At 34.5% G+C, this 25,407-nt stretch overlaps 3 protein-coding genes across 4 annotated transcripts; 1 reads left to right on the forward strand and 2 right to left on the reverse strand.

Moving 5' to 3' along the window:
- Positions 1 to 686: 686 nt before the first annotated feature.
- LOC115441660 (protein KTI12 homolog) lies at positions 687 to 2,321 on the reverse strand. The gene is made up of 4 exons (XM_030166525.2): positions 1,994 to 2,321; positions 1,593 to 1,788; positions 1,242 to 1,380; positions 687 to 979 (listed from the first exon to the last, which is right to left on the reverse strand). Exons 1-4 carry the CDS (start codon positions 2,259 to 2,261, stop codon positions 692 to 694), a joined length of 891 nt encoding a protein of 296 aa, XP_030022385.2. The 5' UTR covers positions 2,262 to 2,321; the 3' UTR covers positions 687 to 691.
- Positions 2,322 to 9,160: 6,839 nt separating this feature from the next.
- On the forward strand, positions 9,161 to 11,654 carry LOC115441595 (U-scoloptoxin(01)-Cw1a). 2 transcript variants are annotated; one of them, XM_030166451.2, is made up of 5 exons: positions 9,161 to 9,421; positions 9,499 to 9,677; positions 10,726 to 10,886; positions 11,133 to 11,213; positions 11,417 to 11,654. In XM_030166451.2, the coding sequence occupies exons 2-5, from the start codon at positions 9,647 to 9,649 to the stop codon at positions 11,468 to 11,470; spliced, it is 327 nt and encodes a 108-aa protein (XP_030022311.1). In that variant the 5' UTR covers positions 9,161 to 9,421; positions 9,499 to 9,646; the 3' UTR covers positions 11,471 to 11,654. The 2 variants fall into 2 exon arrangements, with proteins under 2 accessions (XP_030022311.1, XP_030022313.1); XM_030166453.2 differs by having other exon boundaries at positions 9,555 to 9,677.
- Positions 11,655 to 11,772: 118 nt separating this feature from the next.
- Positions 11,773 to 25,367, reverse strand: LOC115441594 (probable chitinase 2). The gene is made up of 9 exons (XM_030166450.2): positions 25,145 to 25,367; positions 17,676 to 17,840; positions 16,876 to 17,068; positions 16,204 to 16,300; positions 15,711 to 15,926; positions 15,082 to 15,276; positions 13,995 to 14,125; positions 13,633 to 13,808; positions 11,773 to 13,429 (listed from the first exon to the last, which is right to left on the reverse strand). The coding sequence occupies exons 1-9, from the start codon at positions 25,305 to 25,307 to the stop codon at positions 13,146 to 13,148; spliced, it is 1,620 nt and encodes a 539-aa protein (XP_030022310.2). The 5' UTR covers positions 25,308 to 25,367; the 3' UTR covers positions 11,773 to 13,145.
- Positions 25,368 to 25,407: the final 40 nt, after the last annotated feature.

The following is a 25,407-nucleotide window of genomic DNA, read 5'->3' on the forward strand; positions in this document are numbered from 1 at the left end:
ATAGATCTTATTTGGAGTGTAGGTATTCAGATGTTGTTTGCATTTTACTCAATAGTTTTTATTGAGCTTTGGTCTCACTAAGTATTATATGGTGTCCATGTTGCCTTAGATTTAATCTGTTTGAAGATTCAATGGGTCTCTGTACATTCTGGGTTTTCTAATACAAGGCTGTTTTGTTACAATTGTTTATAATTTTTTTTGGCAATAAAGGCAAATAATAAATGCCATCATATTAAGTGCAAAGTCAGATCTTCTTTAAATTGTTAGTCAAAAGATGTTTTCATATTTGTTTTTATCATTTTTATAGTTATGTTCGAATTGATAAATACAATTTGTTTGGGAAATAGTTGTTATTGTTGGCGAGCTTAGGGTACATCTGCTGCATAAGGGTATTTCCCTTTCGGGGCATAAACAATATATTGGCACTCTTTTTTTATTATACTTGATAAAAAATGTGTGGAGTCTCATTATTTTATTTGACAAGACTTGTATTTGTTTAAAGTTTAAGTACACTATAAAATATAACAGTTTAACAAATGAGGTGTTTTATTTTTATTTGGCAGCTGTTAAAACCTGTGGCTAATATTTTTATATTTGATGAGATCTACTCAAATATTTATGAAAAATAAAGCTTCTTCACCAGGTTCAACGATAATTTAGCATATTTAAACTAATCAAACAAAATATTGTATCAATCAGTCATAGTTTTATTCAAGTACTGTATGTAATACCTGCCGATTTTGTTTATATCTTCATTAGAATGATTCATTTTAGCGTATGTGAGGAACTGCCGTCTCCATCGCAGAAGTTTCTGTGGGTTCACATTGTGGGTGAAGCCAGGGTCGAGCACACAGCCAGGGTAATCTGGGAACTTCACTTCACCATCTATGTTTAACTGTTTGGCTTCCAGGATCTGTTTGGATATCGCCTGAGTTACTTTGTCCAGTTCATAGAGGAAATTTGTTGATGTTAATGGAGGCTGGAAGGAAATAATAATTTCATTGATAATAAAATGCTTTGGGTATAACAAATATGCAGTTTTAAAAAGTAATGCAAACAAACATGCGTAATTAATGACAAATAATAGTAGGTTAATACTTTTTCTGTTCAAAATGTGAAAGTAAATCTTCAAATGACATGATAAATAATAATTGTACATCTAATACAGAAAGTAATTATGTTACATTTATTCTTCAATATAGTAATTTCTGTATAGAAGTAAGTAGTAAGAAAATAATTACATTTTGTGTGCTCTGGTTTGGAGGTGGGGGTTTCTTCTCGAACAGAGCTTTGTATATATCTTCCAAATCCAATTGGTCTGAGGGTTGTACCGTGAACAGTGGACTGTCCCATCTGTTGTTTGAATTTGGCTCCTCAAATCTAAAAGAAATGTAATACTTAGACATTAGTGTGCAAATTAAATCAACAATAAAATATTCCATTTAAAGTATTGTTAACTACATAATCTCATTGTTAGTTTTTCATTCACATAATGTATTAATAGATAAAATAGATATGATTTAAATTATATATGCTTTATCAATACTTAACTATTATGATAAAATGTGTTCACTGTTTTTGTATCTGTTTACCTTAATTTAGTTAATGCATCAAACACTTCTTGAGTATAAGGCACAGGTTGAATTCTTTCACAACTTTCCTCCTCTTTGACATCCTCACATCTCAGCTTGTTGGCCTCCCAAGCCTCTTCATAATCTCGTATAGTGTATACTGTACATTGTGTTGATTTTGAAGCTTTTGATGCACAGTACAATTCATATCGAAAACCTATGAATACAAAATAATGACATTACCACTGAGAATTCACAAAATTAGCCAGTTTGTAGACAAATATCTAAAGAAGGCCTTAGTAGTAGAAGGCGGTTATGCACGGCAGAATTCAACGCTAATAATAGAAAATTATTACGGTAAAGAATTATAATTTTAAATTGAAGTTGTGTTTCGGTGGGCGAAAAACTTAGCGGGTGTTTACCTTTAATATAGTTACTGCCATCGAGTATAACAACATTATCTTTCCCGATAAGCCGCAATACCTCAGATTTGAGGTACCCTCTCACTCGTTTCTCCTTCTGTGAGTCCAAATATGTTGAGTTTTTGTCATAACCTAATTTAATAATGGCTTCGTCTTCATTTACTATTTCCACCTTTTTATTATGTTTATTCTCGAAAAATTCCTTTAATTCTATTGCACGGATCGTTTTTCCACTCACAGGAGTTCCACAAATTAATATAAATGGCATTTTTACTATTCTTTTATAACAAAAACACGATATGTTCTGCACGGTACTCAATATAATGAAATGTGAAAAATAAAAGAGATGAATGCATACATTTGTAACACATAAGAATGAGACAAATATAACTTTTATGTTATAAGTGTCTGAATTGCAGAATATGGTTGTCATATCGTTGTTAACTACGTTTTATTATAGCATATTTTTACTGGCTAACCGCGTAAAGTTTCCCTATGCATGAATCACCCTATGGTAGGCTTAGATAATATTTTTCGGGATACACACGATACGAATGATTGACAAGCATTTGAATAAACCGAGAGTATCGATGGGTAAAACACACGTAGCCTCCGCTTGTCGCGCCTAGCCTCTTGCGAAGATCTCCACTAAGTGTACTCCCAAGACTGTGGGTCCCAGGTTTAAAAAATCTTCAAAAATTGCGTTACGTAATACTTGAACGTCCCCTAAGCCGACTAGCCGCGACACTGGTTGGAACTTGACTTAGCGAAAGTCGGGCAATTACCTTGCTTTCGTCTTGTCAATATTGAGCTCGGACAACGTATCTATGTAATAAAAACATCTAAGGTTAAAGCAGTGTAAATTTTATATATAATTATATACAATATTTCACCGAGACAAAGCACGGGTTTAGAATTTACATTATATTCCCGATTTTATCCCTACTATAATAGATTTATGTAGGTATGTATACACAATACATACACATTACATACGCAAACTTATGATACAGTCAATAGCGTTAGTTTTAGCCGCCCGCCTAATTGGAATTGCTTGCTAAGCTAAGTCAATACTTAACCGAATAAACACACTTTCTAAATCAGTCACCGGATTCATAGAAATGAAACAATCATACAAATAAAACAGATTAAATTGTTCGTGTTTTTTTTATTAAGTATACTTAATTGAATAGTACCTAACCCATAAATTATGTAAAATATTTTTTTTAGTTTGTAGTGGTTTTTATTTTGCTAAAATGATATTAACGCAAAGGAAGTCCTTTGTAAAAATGTCAAAATATTGAGTAAAAATCTACAATAATTCACGATACTTGATGCTTAAAGATCTAATCATTGACATAATAGTAACCTAAGCTAAGGCTTGAAGTCTTATGTGGAAATATTAACTATTTCATGGCAATGCAGTTTTTGTGCCTATTTGTGATAATAGTATTACAAACAGACATGTCGCCTGTCGTGTTATAGCACCATTAAAGTTTTAATTAATTTTGATTTATTGAATTAGCTTTTGGCTGATTCATACTCGCAGGCTCATAATTGAAAAGTACCAATTATATCGTGCTAATCAAACACGGTTGATACCTACGCTTGTTAGCTACACTATTGGCATTAAGTATTACGTGAATGAATAATATAAGTGTAATAGATGAAGAGTAATATGTGGCTATTTATATTTTTTATAACGACTTCTGCATTTCGCATTAGCACTTGAACTAATTCCATTTTACGTTGTGTTGCGCTAAATTATCGAAACCTAGGACCTCTATGTAGTCCCTCTCGTTAGAGTTTCGATGACACTATCCTTTTTATGAACAACGGCATCTTTAGGCAAGTAACCTGCTAGTCGCATCATTAAAATCAATAAAAGAAACATCTTTTTATTTATATTCTTTAAATATTTTCGTGATACAGTTAATACGATTTATTCCGGTAGATCGCCGCGCGCCACAAAAAGTTGTTAAAACTATTTATTACACACACATGATACGATATGGGCGACATTGAGCTGTCCACAGAAGGTTGCATGCTCGCTTATTGATTGATTAGATATTTGTTCTCGTTATATGATTTGACTTTTGGGGTTCTATGAGACCTGGAATAAGAAAGTTTACTTTAGAGAAGTAACATTTTGTATGCAAGTGTAATCAATCGTAGGGTAGAACAAGAATTAGAGAGAAGTGCCTCGGTCTAAACACTGTCTGATAATAAAGGGCTGGAAATCTTGTACTGTTCAGACATTTTACCAAACCCAACCATCAAAATAATCTTTGTAAGGAACTCATAAGTAAATAGCTTAAAGCGGCCATGACATAAGGGAAAAGTTTATTCGCAATTAGTGCACCAACGGTTTGTCGATCTTTTATCTCTCCCGTGCTGAGATATCTCTGTGTGGTTGCCTTTGCATTTAGGTATTAGATTACCCTAGCACATTATGTATTTTTCAGAAAATGCTAATGGTAGAGACTATGGGAATATAGATACAGCTTATGTTCGTATAATTATATGGTAGGTTATTAGTCGTAATTATATCTCTGTCCAGTCCCAGTGCCCGCCCTGAGCCGAGGATTGTACCCCAATAGGAGTGGAGCGTGGTGGCTTAAAGTAAGGTTTGGAGTGCGTAAAGCGCGAAAGACCGTTGTAACTGAATAATCCGCCTCGCATCTGGCTAGATAGTCTGAGAACCAAATAACGTATAGAGGTAAATGATTCATAATATTTGTACGGAATCCGCCGTATTATCAATTAGATATTGCGATAAAAACAAGACAAGCGCCCACAGATAAGCCCGTAACAGATCGGTGCAATTTTTTAGCAAGTAGCCGCGTGTGACAGCATGTAATTGCCCAACCGAGGAGCTAGGTCACTGGCGCCAGCTTTCGGCATTTTAGCGCACAGTTTGTTTACTGCGGTTTGTCTGACGAAATCAATCTGCAAAAGTTGATACAGTTTAATAATGTTTAGCTAGTTTAGGATGGTTGACTTGCCTTTGAATAGTTATGAATAGAGACTAGTACTTACATTCCTTTTTCAGAGCAAGGGGTGTAAGATAGAGGGAGTCAACAGTTACGTCTATCATGATTCTCGGTTTGTTCAAGTTTGCATGAAGGGAAGGTCTTGTTATTATAACCTTCTGATTGTTATACTTAGTCACCAAAATGCCAAAAGATTGTACGAAAAATAGCTAAGTGCATTAATAGATATGGAAACACTGTTACGTAGGTGTACCATATAAACACCGCTAATGGCAATAGTATATTTAAATCGCTTAATTAATAACTACCCACAAAGCTCTACATGGAATAGCCACGACATCGCGACTTAAAAATTAAGCCTTGCCAAGCCCAAGTGATTATTTTGGGAACTCTCTCAGTGGAAATATGGTCATTCGTGTAGTGACGAATTTTTTCTAGGGGGTGTGGCAGCTGGCGTGAGAAGTGAAAAAATATAGTCGCCGAATTTAACTAAAAGTCGGCGCTACGCGAGGCTCCTGTAAGCGCAAGTTTTTTTCTAGGGTAGGCAGTCAATCTGTCAGGCCTCCTTCTCGGCCCCTCTGGCCTCTTTTCTAGGGGTCCTACGGTCTTTTCTGCCCTCCTAGCTACGCTTTTGACTTATATTATTTTTATATTATATTAGTTCGGCTTTCTTTACGACTTGAACAGCGAAGTCATTTTTTCGAAGAACACAGAGACATCTGTCATTATAGTCAACTTGTAGATAATTATCTCCGTGTCAACATATGTAGTCGTTTGGTATTAATTGTATCACAATGATCTGTCGGATTAGGCGTCACGACCTGCGCCATAATTAATGATCTATTCACACTTTGTCTTTGATCGTGTCATGAGTTAAATTTACATAGAGATTTGGAGGTTAACTATTGGGCACTTTAAACGACAATTTTATTAAGAGTTGAATTTTCAATAATTTGATAGAGACTTTCCCGCCCTCACACCCATCACCACAACTCCTGTAAGCCAGGATCAGCAGTGGCACCTTTATAACATCGAGCAGTGAAGCTCTGCGAGGCTCAGGGAAAACTAATTTGTCATTATCCCGCAACGAAATTAATCAAATAGAAAGATAGGGAGGAGTTGGAAATATTAATTGTCCACTTCCCTCCAGAGCAATAATCAGATGGGTACATCAATTTGTAAGTGAAATAAATGGTATCTTGACTAAATACAAAAGTAAAACAAATAAACTACTTTTTTAATTGAAATATCGCCATTATTAATATTTAAAATCTTTTAATAATAGCACCGTGGGGAATATATTTCGCTAGTTTAAATTTCACAATATTTTCTTTTGGGGCTGCCAGTTTGTCGTCTATAACAATTGAACAATATCTCGTAAAGTTTTATGCCATATCTGTATCGTGTGACTATTTAAATATTAAAAAAAAAAACTGATAATAATTTCTTATTGAGATGGTTTTACGGTAATAGGCTGTTAAAAGTAAGTTCAGCTAGGGCTGATTTCAGTCATGGCGTTAATAAAAAGTGCATGTAATCTAACACAAAAAATACTTAGAAGTTTATAAGTAGGTTCATACTTAGCATATAAGTAGATAGATTCTTTGTTGTTCCTCTTGTGGATTATAATGAAGTTTGTTGAAGAAGATAAATAATATGATTACAGCTTGTATAAAAGATCACAATCAGATTTTTGGGACGGACAAAGTCACGGTCATTAAGTAGTGTATATTTTTGTGGCGCCTGGTGAGTGGCGACTATTCCCCGAGGTCGATCGCCAACATTCCGTATACGAATTTTTGTGTCCACAAAACGTCATGTTTTGCAATTAGAATGGACTTTATGTACTCAGCATTTTTAGATCACGGGCCACGGCTTTGTGACAAGCTAATGTGGGCGGGGCGGAGCACGTTTGAGTTGATTGATTTATACGTTTTTAATATACGATAATGACGCTAATTGAATACTTATTGAACTAGTTATTAATTTGAAATTTGTGACTTTATGATTTTCTATTTACTCCACTGTGAAAAGTGAGGGGACAACTCAACACCATTTTTACGCATGATGGCGAATAGATTCTCCTTAGTTTTTCCGATTAAACACTGGTCTATAGTTAATTTCTTTTGTGGTTATCGTGTTAGAAAACTTCACATCCCTAAACTATCATTCCCAACAAGTACCCATCGAGCATACGACTAGTACACGTGTATTTAATTATAATGGTTTTTTATTGAAAAATATTTGTTATGCGCAAGGATTTGAATATAGCTGTGCAATATTATTAATTTACAAGGTAACGGTTATAATTCTATGTAATTGCTAATTACTTGCCAGGTACCAGTGCGATCCATAAAGGAGAATATACATTACACAGATGTAATAAAAAAAATCGGACAATCTGAGCTGTGATAAGATATTAAAAATATAATTATACTAGTCAACCTCAGAGAATTCATGCTACGGTGAAATAAAACTATTTTTCCGGGTTTTATTACTATTTTATATTATGATTTTCTCCTAAAATAAAAATGGCAGAAAACCATAAATTAAAAAAACCGCAATAAAACAAGAAAAATAGTTTTATTTCAATGTCTAACATTCGCGTAAACATACTTAGCATATTATGTTTGGGTAACGTTTGCGTCTGCATAATATTTTGATCTCGGAATAGAAAGAACCCATTAGGGATTATGTAACTTTGTATTTTAGAAATATTTTTCAGGTTTGGACCGATTGTTTGGTAGATTGTATGTTACATACTAACATTTAAATAAATTAAACAACTTTGTAATATTATTTAATATACATGCTCCTTAGCACATCTATTAATCATGGTAATCAAGAGATGTTCTAAAATTGCACGTTTTTTATTTGGTAACGCTTGTCAAGGTTTTGGGAACGGTCTCTTAATGTCATGATGAAGGTATTGAAATAATTAAGTAAGTACTGTTTAATTTATTTGATCAATTTTATAAACAGCATTGTTATACTCCCATATATATGACATTATAGCAAAGACATTAAACAGTATAGATAGTTAATTGCAGACAGTACATTTAGGGTCTTTCTAATAAACGCTATATACATGTACATAGCATTATATTGTCAGAATTATACGTTTGGTCTTGCTTTCTCTAACATTAAATGTCAAGAATAAGTCTAAATAACTATCACCACCGACCATCACAGACGTATACAACAATCACTAGTAAGTCGGTTGTTGTGTAAAATGTACTAATTGAACATAATGTTTTACTGAGGATGATGTTGTATTTGTAATTCTAATTCTGGCCAATGTTGCTACTATGTATGGATAGGCATAACGCTAGTTCAAAAGCGTTGATTGAAATGAAATGAAATGATATGATTTTATTTGAATCCGTAAAATGTTATACATTATTTAGAATCCATCAATATTAACTCTACCACTAGTTCGGAAAGCAGTTCTCATCAGAGAAGAACGGGCAAGAAACTCTGGTGTTGCTCTTTTCAAAATTAGTTTCAGGTAAAGACTACAGGTTCAGATTCAACATAATTATCACTTCAATTGATTTATTGTGAGTATTTTATGATAACGTATGTAACAGCTCTCTAATCGCATATTTAGTTCAGGCAATATTATGGCGGTAAGATGCTCCAAACTGCAGTTTACTTTTAGTTCCGTGACGAGTCAAGGTTCCAGGATTTTGCTAATGCCAAGGATTCGAAACATGAGGTCACGGGTTACGTTTGGGATGTTCTGATTTCATAGGTCAAGTGATTTATTATGAAAAGGTCAAATTCTAATTCAGGGGTGTCCAAAAATATGTAAAAAGTTTTTATAATTTCGATTTACTTAGTAAATACAAATATTATACTCACTAGGTTAGCATGATGGACTAAGATCCTAATAACTAACCTTCCTATAGAAGGCTAGTGTTCAGCAGTGGGATAGTATAAAATTCAGGACTGGTAGTATATTATTACTTAACCAAATTTACTAACCTCTTCAAAACCTGCTAACAATAAATAATGTTTTTTGATTTTGCTTTAAAGTCTAGGCTGTGTAGCTCGTCTAATACTAAACCAAGGAAGTATTTACACGAAGATATGTATCCTGGCACCTGATACACGCTGTTATGCGGTCAGCAGTGGTCAGTAATGCGAGGCCGCTGAGCCGACCTTCGCATGTTATAGTTCCTGAGTGCGTTGTGCAGTAGGGCAGATCTTATCTGTTTCTATAATCGAATTGTAACGGTGTCCGCGAGGTCTGTTCTTAAGATGTTTTTTTTTCCATAACTGATTAAAGTAATTATCCATTAGTTAATTGAAAAGTTCCGATGTTTGTTTGTTCTATTGTATACAGGAAGCTTATAATGGAATTTAATTCGCGCAGTGATTTTTAATTTCGTTTAGGAGATAAAAAGTGGCATTCTGAAGAGAAATTATCAAGGTATTGTGGCAAATCAGATCAAAAGTGAACGCAGTCGCGTGCTCCGACTAGTGTAGCTCAAAAGTTTTTGTATACAGCCATCCCCGGATCAAGAACGACCTGCGACATTCTAATTACGGGATTACATTTGTAGTGGTAATCGGGTGTCGGCCATCGACCTACCATTCTTGCGACCACCGTGCGCGCGCGCCTGTTCATTGTGCACTAATAGTTTATCTCGTAACTATGTTTCGGTGCGTGCTCGCATTTCTATTCGGTAAGTTTATTTTGTTTTCGGATAATTTATAAATGGTTATTTTATGCGTAATTGTTTTTATGCCGTTATTGCCTTGTTTAAAAATAATTTATTAATAATTTAAAATATTTAAATTATTTGATTTGGAAAAAAAAATTGTTAATGATGTTATATTAAAATTATTTTATGATGAAAAATAATATTTGCGTCCCGACTGCTATTTTATAGATATATATTAAAAAAATGAATATTGAATAGGTATTTATTATTTCATAAATTAAGAATTTCGTTTTAATTCTTTACATTATTAATTTTATGAAATATACCTACTATGGAAAATATTTTTTATTTGCTGCGATAAAGGATACACTAGACATGATGTAAGTACAATGTAGTGCATTTATTATGATGTGGATCTACGAGAGACGTAGTTTTTTTACTATAACAATAATGTTGTAGACGTGCTTTACTCCTGGAGCTAGAACAGGACTCTTCGGAACGACCCATAATACATATTTTCCATACATATACTGTTCGCTATCCAATCGCATACTGACAGAGAACACTAAAAATAAATTTTATATATGCACATCAATGAAAATATACGATTATGCAGTACTTTGTAGTTAGGCTGCCAATCTGAGATCTCGGGTTCGTTCTCCGGGTTGAGTAATGATTTTGAGTTTTATTTTCAATATAAGCCTAGAATGTGGCACCAGTTAAGCGACAATAGACCCTACTATTACATGGGGCTTCACACTGCTGACAAAATATGGTTGCAATTGTACCACAGAGATTGCTCTGTCTAGCCCTGAAAAATGATGCTAGGCATATTAAATTCTTTTTCGGGATAAATATTTCCTCAGGATAGAAAGTAGCAGGATAAGAAATAACGTAGCTTCCTATAAATGACAAAAATACAAAATCGGTTGAGTAGTTCCTGAGATTATCGCGTTCAAACAAACAAATAAACAAAATTTTCAGGTTTGTATAATAGTATAGACATACATTTTATTTATTTCTTTTAAAATTGTACCAGCAATAAATAAATATTTCTATATTTTTGCAGTAACGGTATGCATGAGCCAGCACCCCTTCGACTATTATCACGTGCTGCATTTGCCTCACGAGCCTCCTCTGTACCCGGTGCTGGCGAGCGCGCCGCCCACGCGCTTCTCCTGCGAGGGACGCCCTAGAGGATATTATGCTGACGTTGATGCAGGATGTCAGGTGCGCGAACTACTAATACATTATAAATGCGATAATTGATGGAAACCACTGAACTGTCTGATGAAATTGGTACAAAGCAGATTTGTCGAAGCTTGTATTCCACAAATTTGAAATTCAAATTGTTCATTAAAAATCAGATTTGAAAAGCTCGTTCCTACTATTCAGATGAAGTTATTGAAATTTTGTTAAAAAATATTTGGAACTTTGCAGCTTTAAGTAGACTTATGTTTAATTTGATGTTTTCAGGCTTACCACTTCTGCTGGCGTCAACACCTCGTCAGCACTGATCTCTGCTCCAACGGGACATTGTTTAATGAACAGTTCCAGGTGCGTTTGACTTGTTATTTATACTATAATAAAGGCATTTATATGACGATAAAATACAAAAACACAAATGCCATCTTTTAAACATCTAATTTTAAATTATTACGTGGATTTTGAAAAGACTTTTTCCATTAGATTTTAGATGACGTAGGCACTTTTTTGATAAATGAATTCAAAAACTCCATCCTTTCTCTTTTCTTTTCCAGGTCTGCGATCACTTCTATAATGTACGTTGCGGGTCACCACTCGAAGACTTATAATGATGTATATTAATTTAATTAAAATATACAAACCTATTTATTTATAACCGTTATGGCTGTATGTTATAAAATCTATAGATTAATGCAAGTTTCGGTCGTGTTTTTAAAATCGTCCTTTTTCATGTAAGATTCCTCAAAGTGGCATTTTTGTTGTGTAGAAGAACTTGTAAATACTTATAAATACGTTAGCTTTTAATTTATAAATTTATTTATAAATAACAATAAAGCAAATATACTATTTATCAACAGTTTAATGACTACGATGGATTAAAAAAATAATCAAATAAAAAACAGCTTACAAATCCATTAAAATTTATTTATTCAGCAAAAATACACAAATATATCACAATAAAAGAGTATTATTTATTTACAAATATATTGACGATCCGTGCCATACACTATACATTTTCTGATCAGAGCGTATTTTTAAGTTCTTAAATTAGTTTGCTTGAATTATATTTGTGAGTTAAAGTCCGAACTTTGAGGCATAATATAAATGTTATAACAGATTTCATGTTACAATCACCATAACATACATTGAATTTTGTTTGTGTTTCAACAGTTCTTTAGTATTTTTTCACTACATCTTCCATATGATCCATTCTATAAATGATATGTAGATTTCTTGATGTTAATAAAGTTATTTTAACATTTCTTAATTAGCATGACTATTTAAGGGTTATATAGATATACATTTATTCTGGCAGTAGAATATGTTGGCAGAGCTGGTTGCAAAATATCTAAAAAAGCCGAAATGGCCAGTCTAAGATGGCCTTCCTTAAATTTGTATTAGGAGACCAAAAAACAATAGTACCGGACTATGGCAAACGATAACTATTCGGGCATAAATAAAAATGTAACTTGGTTGCTGTGTAGCGTAGATTTCTATAGACAACTTTTTGCGTAGTCCGGTTTAATATTTTTATGACTTAGTACATTTTAAATAAACTTACTATGGGCTAGTCTCTATTATATCTTCTTTTGTGACGTCATACACCACAAATGCAAAACTAAGACGAATCGATTTACCTATTTATTTATTATCATGTATAGAAAAATGAATAACAATTACAGTAAAAAAGAAATACATTTATAGGAAAAAGTCTTGAAAATGTTTTCAGGTTTCTATTAATTTGAGCAAACAGTGTTAAAATTAAATGATTACTGTTCCTACTTAAATAGCCACTGCTTCTACGAAAGTAAGGCAAGGCCAGTACAATGTGCGGCGAAGCAGAATAAAATTCTAAAATGTTGTATAAAAAAAGAAATCAACTCAATATATGTACTATTTACAAAAACTTATATTAAAAGTTTGTTGTCCATCGTCATTATGTTTCATTAAAATTTCATAAAAGTAGAAACGTCAAAGTAAAAATTATATAAAGAATGTAGTCTTATACGCTTTTATCTTAGCTCGTAATGTATAAGGTTGCTAATATTTTTAAATATCTAAAATAATGAATCTACTGAAGAGTTCAACAGTTCACGTATCAGTGGCGAAGGATCGGCGGCTTCCCTTTCATAATTTATGTCAAATCTAATTATAATTAGAATGATTTAAGACCGCATTTATGCATATTAGTATAGTATGTTGTATCGGGTTCCCTTTCGAAAAATGTCACCTTTCGCCACTGTCACGTACTGACATATACGGAATCAACATGGCCTTTAAGACTTACAGTTTACCAATAAAGAATAAGCAGAACAAAAGAGTGACAGCACTACTACTTAAAATGGATGCCGCTCCAGGCTTGTCTCCTCTCTTGTCTTTTTTGTCAATAACATTTGTGTTGGTGATTCTTTCTACTTCCGCCATTATCCTCTTCTCTTCAAGAGATATGACCATCGCTTGGTTAATAGCTTCCATTAGTGGGTAGTTCGTGTTTCCACGGGTGAGGAGTCGGAGTTCGAGTTTGTCGTTGTGAATGAGGTAGTATTGTCCTTTGTAGTTGTGGTTTTCTGGAAGAATTTAATAGACGGGTTTTATCGGGTATATTGTCATAGTTTGTCACTTCGTGTTTCTTTAATTATAATTGCATTTTAGTCCAGATGCTTTTTATATATTGTTTGTGAGTTAGACCTTCGACCAATACGCAAAACGTATAAACAAAGTAAGTTTATGCAGAATAATTCAACATAAATAAATTAGGTATTTCACTTACTGTTGCCGCTTCCCAAACTCTTCACAGCTTTGGTGACCAAGGGATCCACGAGCATCTTATTGAACCTTGCGTAGATATCAGTGAGCGCGTCAAGTTCCTCGGCGCAAACACCTTTGGTGTCATCAGTGTCGATACTCCACACCATCACACCACCAAGTCCGTAGTCAACCGCCATCCTGTGGAAAAGACCATCTATCAAAAGGACTTCAACATGGGGATTTTAAAAAATAACGGGATAACCAATAAGTTAATAGACAAAATAGCCATAATTTGATATTGCAAAGACTCGATGTCGCGGTATACTAACGTGGTATTATTAGTGAAAAGATCTGGAATGAAATTACATGGTGAAAACTACTTACTTAACCTTAAGAGCGATGGACCTCTGGTTGTCATAAACTACGACTCGGTCCCCGTCGCGCAGGTACGGAGTTGCGGACTTCTCGTCCCAGAACTTTTTCCACGCCGTGTTATTCATTAAATCCATGCAGATCTGTACAGGCAAGAGGACCTCATGAATTATATTAATGCATTCTGTACTAGGATAACTTAGAGTAAAGAGGACCGAATTATTGTTACGAAATAAGTTATAATTTATATCATGCACCAGGAAAACATGACATGTGCTCATTATATCTACAAATTATTGGCCTCATCTTATTTTATGTAAAACCATGAATGAATTTTATTAGATTGCAGTGGTAATAATGTTTTCCAGTTAATTATAAGCAGAACCGTAATAGTAAGAAACCATTCAGCGAGGGGCAATGATATGAGGTGGTCCTCTCGCAGAAGGAGAGTGCCGAGAGGGATAGAGAGAGGGAGGATCCCTCCCGCCGTAGAGGCGCGTAGGAGGCACCGGGTGTGACGAATTCCACCACGGTATCCCCTGCCTGTCGTAAGAGGCGACTAATAGGGGCCACGAAGGGGGTCGTCGACGGGCAGCAGGGGGCTGTCTGCCCTAGTGCATTTTTGTGCATTTTTGCACATCTTTCGGTTGACTCCCGGGATGGACGGCAGTGTGCTGTTGGCCTCACACTGCCGTAGACGCCGAGGGCGTCCTTCAGTGCGCGGGGGCTTCTGAGCCCCCCCCCCATAGGAGACGGACCGCAAGGCGGCACCGCGCAGGGGCGGCTGCGGTCGCAGACTAGACACGTCAACGTCAGAGGAAGCCTGCAGCCGTCCCTAATGCGCCGAAGAGGGTCACCGCGGAGTTTTAGCTGGTAGGCCGTGCATAGGTTAAGTTGTATATAGGGTTAGGGACTCGGCCCGGCGGTCGCCCGAAGGTCACCATCAAATCCGGTCGGCTCAACGCCGGGCCGTAAGGCACGGTTACCCCAGCATAACTGCTCAGTCGCCCCCCACGAAGGCTGGGCGGTAGTAATAAGGCACTTTCTCCGCGAAAACAAAAAAAAAAAAGGGGCAATGATATTGCTCGTGATAATTTACCTCATTGTATCCCATAAATCCAGTCTCTTGTATATAATTCCCTTTGAAGCCTTCGGGTTGGGCTGGAGTTTTCCCGAACACGATTTCGGTAGTATCAGGATCTTTGAGAAGGAAATTCCTTCCGTACATTGGTAGACCAAGCACAAGCTTATAAGGAGACACGCCGTGCGATATCATGTATTTTATTGTGTATTCCTGTGAATATAAATTACAATATTAATACTTGATAGAAAACCTTTGTACCCCTTACGTTAAGCACATTGCGCGCACGGGATAGTAGAGTGAGATTTTTGGTGATTAGAGTTCTTGTAGAGGTGTGCACAAAAATAAAATGAATGTGTAATGTGCGTTACCACCACTGGACGACCTTTAGTATATATTATTTTTGATAACTATTTATATTTTTTCTTTTGGATTTTTGAAGTGTCATTTATACGGGATGAACATCTACTTAAGAGGGTGAAAAGGAATGAAATTTCCATCGAAATGATTACCAGTGATTGCAACTTAACTGTAATCTAATTCTTTACTTTCTTTTAAAATATCACATTATTTGGAAACAATTCAATATTTCGGTTATAACCCTCGAGCTTATTCAACATAGGCATCGTAAAACATAAACCAATTACCAGACTCAGAACATCGTCCTCGCTAGTGCCCCTGAGGGGGGCGTTGGCCCCCACCACGCCGTCCCACGTGCCGTGGTAGTCGTAGCACATCATGTGGATCAGGTCGAGGTAACGGCTTAGCTTGGCCACGTCGTAGGCGGTGTCCATCGTGTCTTTGCCAGCACCGAGTGCGGCGGTCAACAGGTATTGCTTCGATTCGAATGCATCTTTCAATTCCTGGAAAGAAAATAAACGTTTTGTAGTTAGAGTTGGAACAGTTAAGAACAACAGATGTAGATAATGTGTTAAATATAAGGCTCTAATGGGAATTCATATCGATCTATTAAGTTCTTTGTTTCTTTGCAATTTAAGAACGTGCATGAATTTGACGATTTTTATTTTTAAATAGCATGAAGCATTCAATTTTCTTGTAACACTATTATAATGCAATTATGATTTTTTGGAACTATTATTCCAGACATAGTATACCTCGAAGTATGAAAAAAAAAATTACCTTCACCAGAGCCACGAAGTTGGCTTTGTCTTCTGGCCTGCCGCCTCTCTTCGAGGGAAACTCCCAATCCAAGTCTAGACCATCGAACTTGTAGTGGCTGGAATTAATAAAAATGGTCATGAGTCGGCAAAATATAAATCATTATCATGTTGTCACGGTTTTAAAATTATTAGATATGAAAATTAAAAAGGATTCCTTCCAGTATCTAATTTTTGGGGTTTGTTGTCCAAAATAATGCCACTCAAAACTGTATTATAGAAGGATAAGGTTGTGTTGCTTCTGTTTCTGTAATAGTCAAAGCTAACCATCAGGCGAGCGACTTGATCGACTCGTAATTTATGTATACCAGGAATGGCGAACCAGTGGCACGCGTGCTAGTTGTAGCACGTGACAAAATATTTCGGGCACGAGATTAATAAGCTAAACATTGTATATCTTCCTTTGGGCTTCACTTTGCTTAACATAACGTACAGTGACTTCACCGACCCAGATAAGAAAAAAACATAATTGGGTCATAACAAAAGTCGTTAAAAAGGGGCACTGGAATAGTTAAAACCGGTCCTAGATGGCATATTATGGGTCTTATTTTTTCATAAATAATAGCACGTTAGCCCTTAAAGGTTCGCCATCCCTGATCTATACAAAAGAAAATATTAAAGACCATAAACTTACTCTATGAACGCTACGACGCTGTCGATAAACCTCTTTCTGGACTCTGGACTGGAGGACATGTTCGAATATTTTTCGGAGCCTTCGTTCCAGCCCCCTATGGCTATGGTTACTTTTAGGTGGGGATAGTCCCTCTTCATATCAACGGCGGTTTTGTACCCTTTCAGACCAGGACTCTCGAGGTCCAACCATGCGTCTGAAAATGAAACACATTTTTATTAAATTAGAAAAAGGACTTCATAAACTTAAAGACTTCCGCTCGTATTCATAGAAGTTTTTTTTCTAAGGACTGAGTGAAGCTGTGATCACAAGTCTGTTTTTCAGTGCTTACAGCAGTAGCCTTCGCAGTGCGTAGACATAGGGTCGTTGTGATTGGCTAATATTGAGATACGTCATACAACAATATAAAATACAACAACATGATAAAAATCGTTTATGAATAAGGGGGTCAGTGTATACTGTATATTTTAAATTATAGTATGCCTGTATATTTCTATATTGTCCCGGACAGTAGAAAAACTAATATTGTCTTATATTCGGAGTTTGATTACACAACTGTTTAAATTCGCTACCTTTATATCAATAAGATGACAACAAAACATAAATATCATCATAATCAGTCGCAGGATGTCCACTGCTGAACAGGAGCCTCCCCCAAAGATTTCCAGATCGCCCTTTTGGAAGCGGCCCGCATGCAGCGACATAAATTGAATGTGATTGGAACTTGAAATATAAAAACTGGCCAAAACAATCGAAGGTTTCATTGGCTTTCCTTAATTGGATTTTGGAATTATCTACGTTACCATGTGGTTTGATGGTATGGTTGGTGGGATCAAGGGCCGCGAAAGCATACACCAGGTGTGTGCAGAGGTCCGGGTTGAAATCCTTCATTTCGTACTTCACGGTGGCGTTTCGGTAATTGGCCCACGTGGCCACGTAGCACACCACCACTTTATTGTGGGTCGGACCTGAAATCAACAATATGAAAGATATTTGAGTTGTTATTTCTTATAATAATAATTATTAACGTAGTTTCGCCTGTGGATGCTCTTTATTGAAATAAAACTTATTGTCCATTTTTCCAGTATACCAAACGGCCTGTATGATATTCTAGGATTTGGTCTACCTATGTGCCAAATTTGTTCCAAACCTATTTAGCCGTTTGAGCGATGTATGCTATTGAAATCATGTCACTAATATTTGAGCTTTATTACTTATACTAACTATATATAACGCAAATAACTGTATGCTCATAATTATGTTTTGCTTATTTAAGCGGTTTATTGTGTTGTGGTTCATTCTATATAGGGAATGTTTTGACCACAAAATAACGGTGATTAAGCGTAGAATTAACAATAATTAAGGCATGGCGCAGACGCTATCAACCTACATGCGTGTGACTTGTAAAAAATAAAAAAATAGAATCACTCAATGCAAACTACACTGAAACCGACAGTTGCTTTAGCAATTTTAGTAACCGTCTGTTTTAGTAGTGTGTTGTTTCTTGGCCAATAAGTATACAGCGTCTATGCGAGATCTTAGGAGTGAAACATTATATTATTCTCAATATAAAAACACTAATATTACTAAGTTAATGAGGCTCAAGTTCTTTTGTACTAGTAAACCATTATTTTAATTTATATGAGAAATAGACAATTGTACCAATAAACCACTATTTAAATTTATATGAGAAGTAGACAAGGAAAATACTTGCGTAGAGTGCGGTATTAGGTATTCATAAAAGGTAATTTTATACGTGGCATATGATATCCGAGCGTTTCATTACAATATTATCATAACATGTAAACTGTTCACGTACCAATAAATAGTAAGTTGTTGAGAATGCGACCATTTCAAATGGCGCATGAATGGACATTAAATAATTATTGCTTTTGATAAAATACCTATATCCTGGCAGGGTTCCTGTGTAATTAGGGTTTTAGGTGAAGACATGGTTATATGACAGTGGTTCAATCTAGATTCTTAATTAGGTATTGGTTGTGATTTCGCACGCGTGAAGTTCCTTTCAAATTACGAAGTTCTTAAATCTCGGGGCAATTCTCAGCGTCATTTATCAAAAGAAAGGATAAAAATATCTACTATTACCCAAATTTTCGGGGTCAAAAGTAGCTTATGTGTTAATCTAGGACATGGTCTATCTTTGTGCTAAATTTTATGTAAATCCGTTCAGCATTTGCTGCGTTACATACACACATCCAAATATTTTTACACACATTCGTATTTACAATATTAGTAAGATAAGAAAAGAAAATAAGATTCTAATTTGCTGTTGCCGACTGAATGCTTATTATAATTTATGTCGCTTCTATAAATAATAAAAATATTGGACTCTCTTAGTAGCAGAGAAGGTCTGTGTTCAGCAATTGCTATAGTATATAAATACAGCGATATATTTGAAAATGGCATTAAGGATCCACGCCTTTCGCTAGCGTATTCATATTATGTCATCGCACTTAAAACAAAATTTTGAATATGTTACATTTTTGATTTACCATTTCCATTATGCCTTTTGTTTATTTATTGGATTGTTCAAAAGGAAGTAACCCAGAGCGCAGAGGTTACCATGTTCACATGTTTTATTTATCCTTCAGCGAATATATTAATTTTGTGTTTAAAATTAACTTCACCTCTTGTCCAATCAAGTTTTGAACAGCACAGTCGTTTCGAGGTCTATTTATGTGTGTGATACATGAAAATATACCTTATATAACTCGATGGCCGTTATTTGCTAGTGTGATGTTAATTTCGTACCATATAATACATTGTAGCCAGATTAATTATTGGACATAGTATGAATTAACATCTCATGGCTCAGGATGGCGAGCGCAGTGGAATACCAAACAAAACTTTGTAATTCATGGTGTTGGATGGTGTTTCTACTGTTTATTGGTGGTCGTATTGCTTGCCATCAGGCGATCGGCAAGCCCGTCTTGTTATTTAAACAATATTAATAATAGTGTCAGTTTGTAAACCGCATGTAAATACATGATATTTGTTTCTAGAACATGTGAACTATTTTAATTACCAATAATTACAAACTTAGGAAGTTAAATAAAGAATGTAGAAAAATATACGAAAGAGCCACGTCATGCATAGTAGCTTGAAGTCAATAATGAGATTCGTTTTATTAAAATTATTTTTATTTGATATTGTATCTTCTAGCGTTGAATGTGAGAATCGTAAATCCTAGTACATATTTGAATTAAATTATTATTTGTCACTTCATTGGTCTAGTGGTCAGCGTTATGGATTATGGACCGCAAGGTGTTGCGTAAGAATTCCAGGTTGGGTAACTGCAGTTATATGTCTCGCTTTGTAAGTTCGATTTTCCCAGTACTCTTCTAGAAGGCGATAGACTTCTGGCAGAAGTCTGATCGTTAAAAAAAGGGATATGCCTTCTTCAAAATATTAATAAAAATATAGCACCGGTTAGACTTCGAATAGGCTACGGGTAAATGAAGTAGATATAACGTCATAATCTGAACATTTATTTACTTAACAAAAATTTACCCGGATAGATCTGTCATCTATTATTTTAACCTTTAGTTACATAACAATAGTCATACGTGATGGAATTATCGAATTAGTGTGTATAATCGCGTGTACGAAATCAACTCGCTACCGTACACACACGTTGCATAATAAACAGACATTTATTGCTTGTATTTAAATTGATCGCGTAGTTTGTCCTCGAATGTTCAGGCTAATATTTTCTGATTCTAGAAATCTACATTTAATGCTATTAGATTTTTATCCTGTTTCGTTTATTCTGCGGAATTAGCTTTACAATATTTAGCGTCGCTATAATCAAAATATTGTTCTTACATATTAAAACTCAGTATCCCTAAAGGACAGCTATGTTTGAAAATAATATGATGTCATTTTTGTGAGTCACCAGTGAATCATTCCAGGTTTAGCATTGTATACTTGTGAATCATTTTCGACAGATAGGACAAGGCAAGGCTAAGGTATCCTTATCTACCTTAGTTTATAGAAAGACATAACCAAAAAATTATCATTCAACCGTTTAATTTGGTAGTACAATATTAAGACCGACTGCTAATTAGATTCTTTTATTATATTGAAAGGGCTCAAAATAGGTAAAACTTAATGACAAAGCTATTGGTCCTTTACGATATGTCACGAATGCCCAGGAGTTTGCAAACCACACATTGCACTGTATAAACTTGATTATTCTAAAACCATCGTTCCTAAGGATCTTTCTATCAAAATATACCTGTTGTATACCATAGTGTGCGGATACTATGAAGAATTGTTTCGGACGATAGCGTCACTGCTCGAAGCAATGAAAGACGTTCATTGTAATTGTTTTTAACTACCAAAATGTTCCTTATATAATTGTCGATTGTGTGTTGGCTGCAAGTTGATATGGTTTAAACTTTATGAGTAGACCCACAGAAGCAACAATTTAGGGTATTTTCATTATGAAACCAATGAAACAATATCTACATATAAAAAAAAATTGCAATATATTTTGTTTCTGTATACATATATAATAAATTTCAAATAAATAGCTTTTAAAAACACGATAAGCGCGCCGTTTTGCTGAGGGCACCTAATTATAAGAAGTTCATTAGAGGCTCCCCTTTCTTGGGCATGTTGTCATTACATAGGGGAGTAAAAGAACAGGTGCGTCTACAGGGCCTTGTAAACGATCAAATTATTTCATAAATTTTACGTGTTTGTCAAAGAAACGTCACAAGAAGTAAAAAACTACAACTACGGGCAAGTGGGACAAAATTGTTTGATGGTTTAAGCTATTGTTTGATGAAAACGTGAAGTTTGACAAACAAGTTTGATCCTTACCAGTGCACTTAATATACGCATGTTGCGCATGGAGGAATTTACACAAATAAGGAAAAGACGATTACACAGGCGCCCATCTTATTTTGGATCATGATTTAAAGTCCCTATAAAGAAATCAGTCTAAATAATTCCGTATCGTGCAAAGCGTTGCGAATGCTTAACTTTTAAAAGTTGCTCTACTAGACTTTGATGACCATAATAGCTGGAAAACAACGTGAGCACGCTATCTCGGGGTTTGTGTTTTAACTTTAGTGTACACTGTCGTACAGAAGATTTTCCCCTGTGTTCAAGATTGTATTCCTCGAGAACTATAGGCGACATCTATTATTTATCGCAGGAATAAGTATTGACGTACAGTACATGTTTTTATCGCGATTGGTGGATTGTTCCCCTCCCTTTGACTCCACGAACGTTGTAACACACTTGATTTGCTTTCTATTGTAACGACTAGGTTAATTTAAAAATTAGTAAATTCAAGTTCAAATATCCGAAGTTTATACATTTATCCCATGAGCCAAAGTTCAAAATAAGTCTAAACCAGCACCAAGTCACAACACCCTGCCACATGGTAGTGTAGTTAAATTGTATTATACCTATCATACAGGAAAATATTAATTAACGTCAACTAAAATGAGTTCGCAGTAACCTACATAACTACCAGCCAATAGTAACGAAAGTTTTTCACAATGTGTACTGTCAGTATTCAGTTGGATACAAAATATTAAATAGTGGGTTTTTGAACACGCTAAGATGCGCAAATGTTGTTTATATGCTTTGCTGGTATAGTCTATTTAATTCTCTGTTTATTTGTGTGTCAATATTTATAATCTATTCAGTTGTTTATCTTTTCACGTCTAATAAACATCTAAATACGAGTTATTAACAAACTTGTATTGCTGTAATATAGTTAGGATGCTAACTTTTTGACCGATAACAAGTAAGCGTCGGGGAACAGAAATAAGTATTTTGGGAAAATAAACAGTATTTTTGGAGCTTCTCGTACAAGTTAACAACTTATATATTTTAAAAAAAAATTAAGTCGCGTTACAATTTACATGAAAAAGATAAATTATGAGTAATATTTTTATTTAATAGCCTAGTTGGGAATGGAACGGACAGTATTAAAGAGACAAAAAATATATCTATATAATACTGATTTTAACAGTATGGTTGAGAACTCTAAATATAGCATGAAATACAAGGCAAGAAGGATGCCTATCTTTTCCCAAGTACAAGCTTCGTTGAATTAACATAAATTATTGTGTAAATTAATTACACGCTAATATTCAATGCAACTGCATGAAAGTCAACACAACGGAATCCTTGACATTTGATAATTTTGTATATAAATAATATAATTTCAATATTTGTATGGTAATAAATTACAAATGCAGTAGAGATGTGGACATTTGCGTCTAATCTTAAATCCCTCCTCTGAGGAAACGTCCTTGAGTATTCGTCCTATATATGTTTATGGCGCATGAGCTATTGGCGGGAAAATGAAAAGATTTATAAATAATTTCATTAAAAAATAAATGTTAGGTTGTTTTGAAAATTTTAATTTAGCAAAATGTTCCTTTTTAAATTATCTAACAGTGTTGGTTGTAAGTTAAAAAAATGTTTGCTTTAGGAGATGAACGAAAAAATAAAAATTGGTTGCATGTTCTTCATAATGAACATGCAACCATTTTTTTTTATTAATGACAATATCTACGTTATAAAAAGAAATAACCAAAGTAAAGATAATGTAGAAATATGATGTTAATTTTTTCTATATGTATTATAAATTTCGAATATATAGTTTCTAAAAATTTGGTTAGCGCGACATTTTGCTTACGGCCCACCTTAACATTTAAGTTTTCCAGACGATTTAAAAAACAAAATTAGGGGTCATTGTATAATTATTTGTGTTCATTCTTTTTTGCGTCACTCGAGTTCTTATGGATTGAAGATGGCCATTGATTCCAACGAAATTAATTAATAATCCCATCAGCTTACTTGGATCACCCACTATCAGTAATTGGATAGCTCAGCTCTTAGCATTATTACTTTTGTATATCTCACGTTAGGTAAAAATATAAATATATGAATCATTTCCAAGTATATTTCCTTGAGGAAATTCAAACTTGTTTACAGCTTATTTATCTCTCATTATACCGCAACCGGCGCTATAAAAACCTTGCTTTAATAAATGCGACAGTTTGTGAAGATGTTTGGATCTTTGTTGGAAGTAAACGTCGTAACGGCTGAATGGGTTTGAATGAAATTTTATACACAGACGGCTTAATTGTGAGCATAATGGACCATGTTCTAAATCAATATATGAGTGACTTTCGTGGAAAAATGGAACAGTGCAACTTATATCTTCTATTATCCAAATATCTTCAATATTTATGTATTTATATTTCCAAATGATTCATGAATTCCAAGAATATAATTAACCAATTAACGAATATACATATATCTTGATATGTATTTGAAGTACCCTATTTGCCGAACGTTGTAAAGTGAACGTATATAACGATTGTAAAGTAATTGGCAGTTAATGATCGCCATTATTACTCTTAGTTTAATAACCGACAAGTTTTAATTAATTTTAAATATTGCATTTAATGATATTTTCACTACATTGAAAAATATGATCAATAATTTCTTATGTTTACGCGTATGTTACACCATGAAGCCTGCAAAGTCTTCGAAATGTCGGGAAAAAACTAATATATAAAAAATCGCGAATGAATCCGAAAAGTAGTATAATTTCAAAATATAATCAACCTTCCTTAAACTACAAATAAGGTCTATGTAGTGTTAAGATTTCCTTTACATTTTGGTAGTTTCTGGCACGCTATTAACGTTAAAGTAAATAAAATATCTATATTTAGATATCTTCTCGTAAATTTGTAATAAAAAAATATTGCGCAAAGCTCGTGACCGTTGACGCTTAAAATCCTGTCCGAGGTCATCACCTAATTGGCTTTATAAACTCAGTTCCTTCTACGGTATCAATGTAGTTTTAAAAAATAACGCTATAGTTTTAATTTGTGTTTTTTCTTTTTTTACATAAGCGTTATAGTCATACATTAAGAATAACAATCTTTAAAATGTTTTGCGATTCAATATAAGATTATTGTAAATAATTAAATGTTATATCAAATATTCATGAATAGAAAAACGAATACACAACTAATAATTAAAAATATTTTATTAAAAAGAGCACATTTTATTACCAAACATTCGTGCAATAAGGTCGGCTTAACAAAGGCGTGAACTTTCGTGTGTGACTAACAATGATAAACTTATGTGAATAAACTCTACAATGCATTAATGCAAACTAATTAGAGCCATGCAAGCCGGTACTTTCTCTTTACATTGCAAAATTTTTGTTAGTTGAGACCACAATATCGTCATAACACCTTTCACTTACCTGTCAAGGTTCTTGCATCCAAAATCGGCGCCATGAGGGCGACAGAAAGCAGCAAAATCGTGTTCACCATTTTGTTATAAAATCTCTTTCTAATAATAAAAACTATACTATTTATAACTTCTTTGAACAGATATGAAATAAAACTTTTTAAAAATTCAAACATGGAATCACGTCATCCCGCCACGGGGACATTCTCATCGACTGCGCGCGTTTGACATTTCGATACGTTTCACTGACTAGAACAATTTTTAAATACACAGAAA

This window comes from Manduca sexta, chromosome 18 (genome assembly GCF_014839805.1).
Source record: "Manduca sexta isolate Smith_Timp_Sample1 chromosome 18, JHU_Msex_v1.0, whole genome shotgun sequence".
NCBI lineage: Eukaryota > Metazoa > Arthropoda > Insecta > Lepidoptera > Sphingidae > Manduca > Manduca sexta.

Excerpts from the sequence above, each read along its gene's own strand:
- LOC115441660 (XM_030166525.2), bottom strand. The coding sequence starts at position 2,261 with ATGCCATTTATATTAATTTGTGGAACTCCTGTGAGTGGAAAAACGATC. Across the intron at positions 1,381-1,592 it reads GATGCATTAACTAAATTAAG|ATTTGAGGAGCCAAATTCAA; the intron begins GTAAACAGATAC and ends CATTTCTTTTAG. Across the intron at positions 980-1,241 it reads CAAACCAGAGCACACAAAAT|CCTCCATTAACATCAACAAA; the intron begins GTAATTATTTTC and ends ATTTCCTTCCAG.
- LOC115441595 (XM_030166451.2), top strand. The coding sequence starts at position 9,647 with ATGTTTCGGTGCGTGCTCGCATTTCTATTCG. Across the intron at positions 9,678-10,725 it reads CGTGCTCGCATTTCTATTCG|TAACGGTATGCATGAGCCAG; the intron begins GTAAGTTTATTT and ends ATATTTTTGCAG. Across the intron at positions 11,214-11,416 it reads TGTTTAATGAACAGTTCCAG|GTCTGCGATCACTTCTATAA; the intron begins GTGCGTTTGACT and ends TTTCTTTTCCAG.
- LOC115441594 (XM_030166450.2), bottom strand. The coding sequence starts at position 25,307 with ATGTTTGAATTTTTAAAAAGTTTTATTTCATATCTGTTCAAAGAAGTT. Across the intron at positions 17,841-25,144 it reads GGATGCAAGAACCTTGACAG|GTCCGACCCACAATAAAGTG; the intron begins GTAAGTGAAAGG and ends TGTTGATTTCAG. Across the intron at positions 16,301-16,875 it reads AGCGTCGTAGCGTTCATAGA|CCACTACAAGTTCGATGGTC; the intron begins GTAAGTTTATGG and ends TATTAATTCCAG.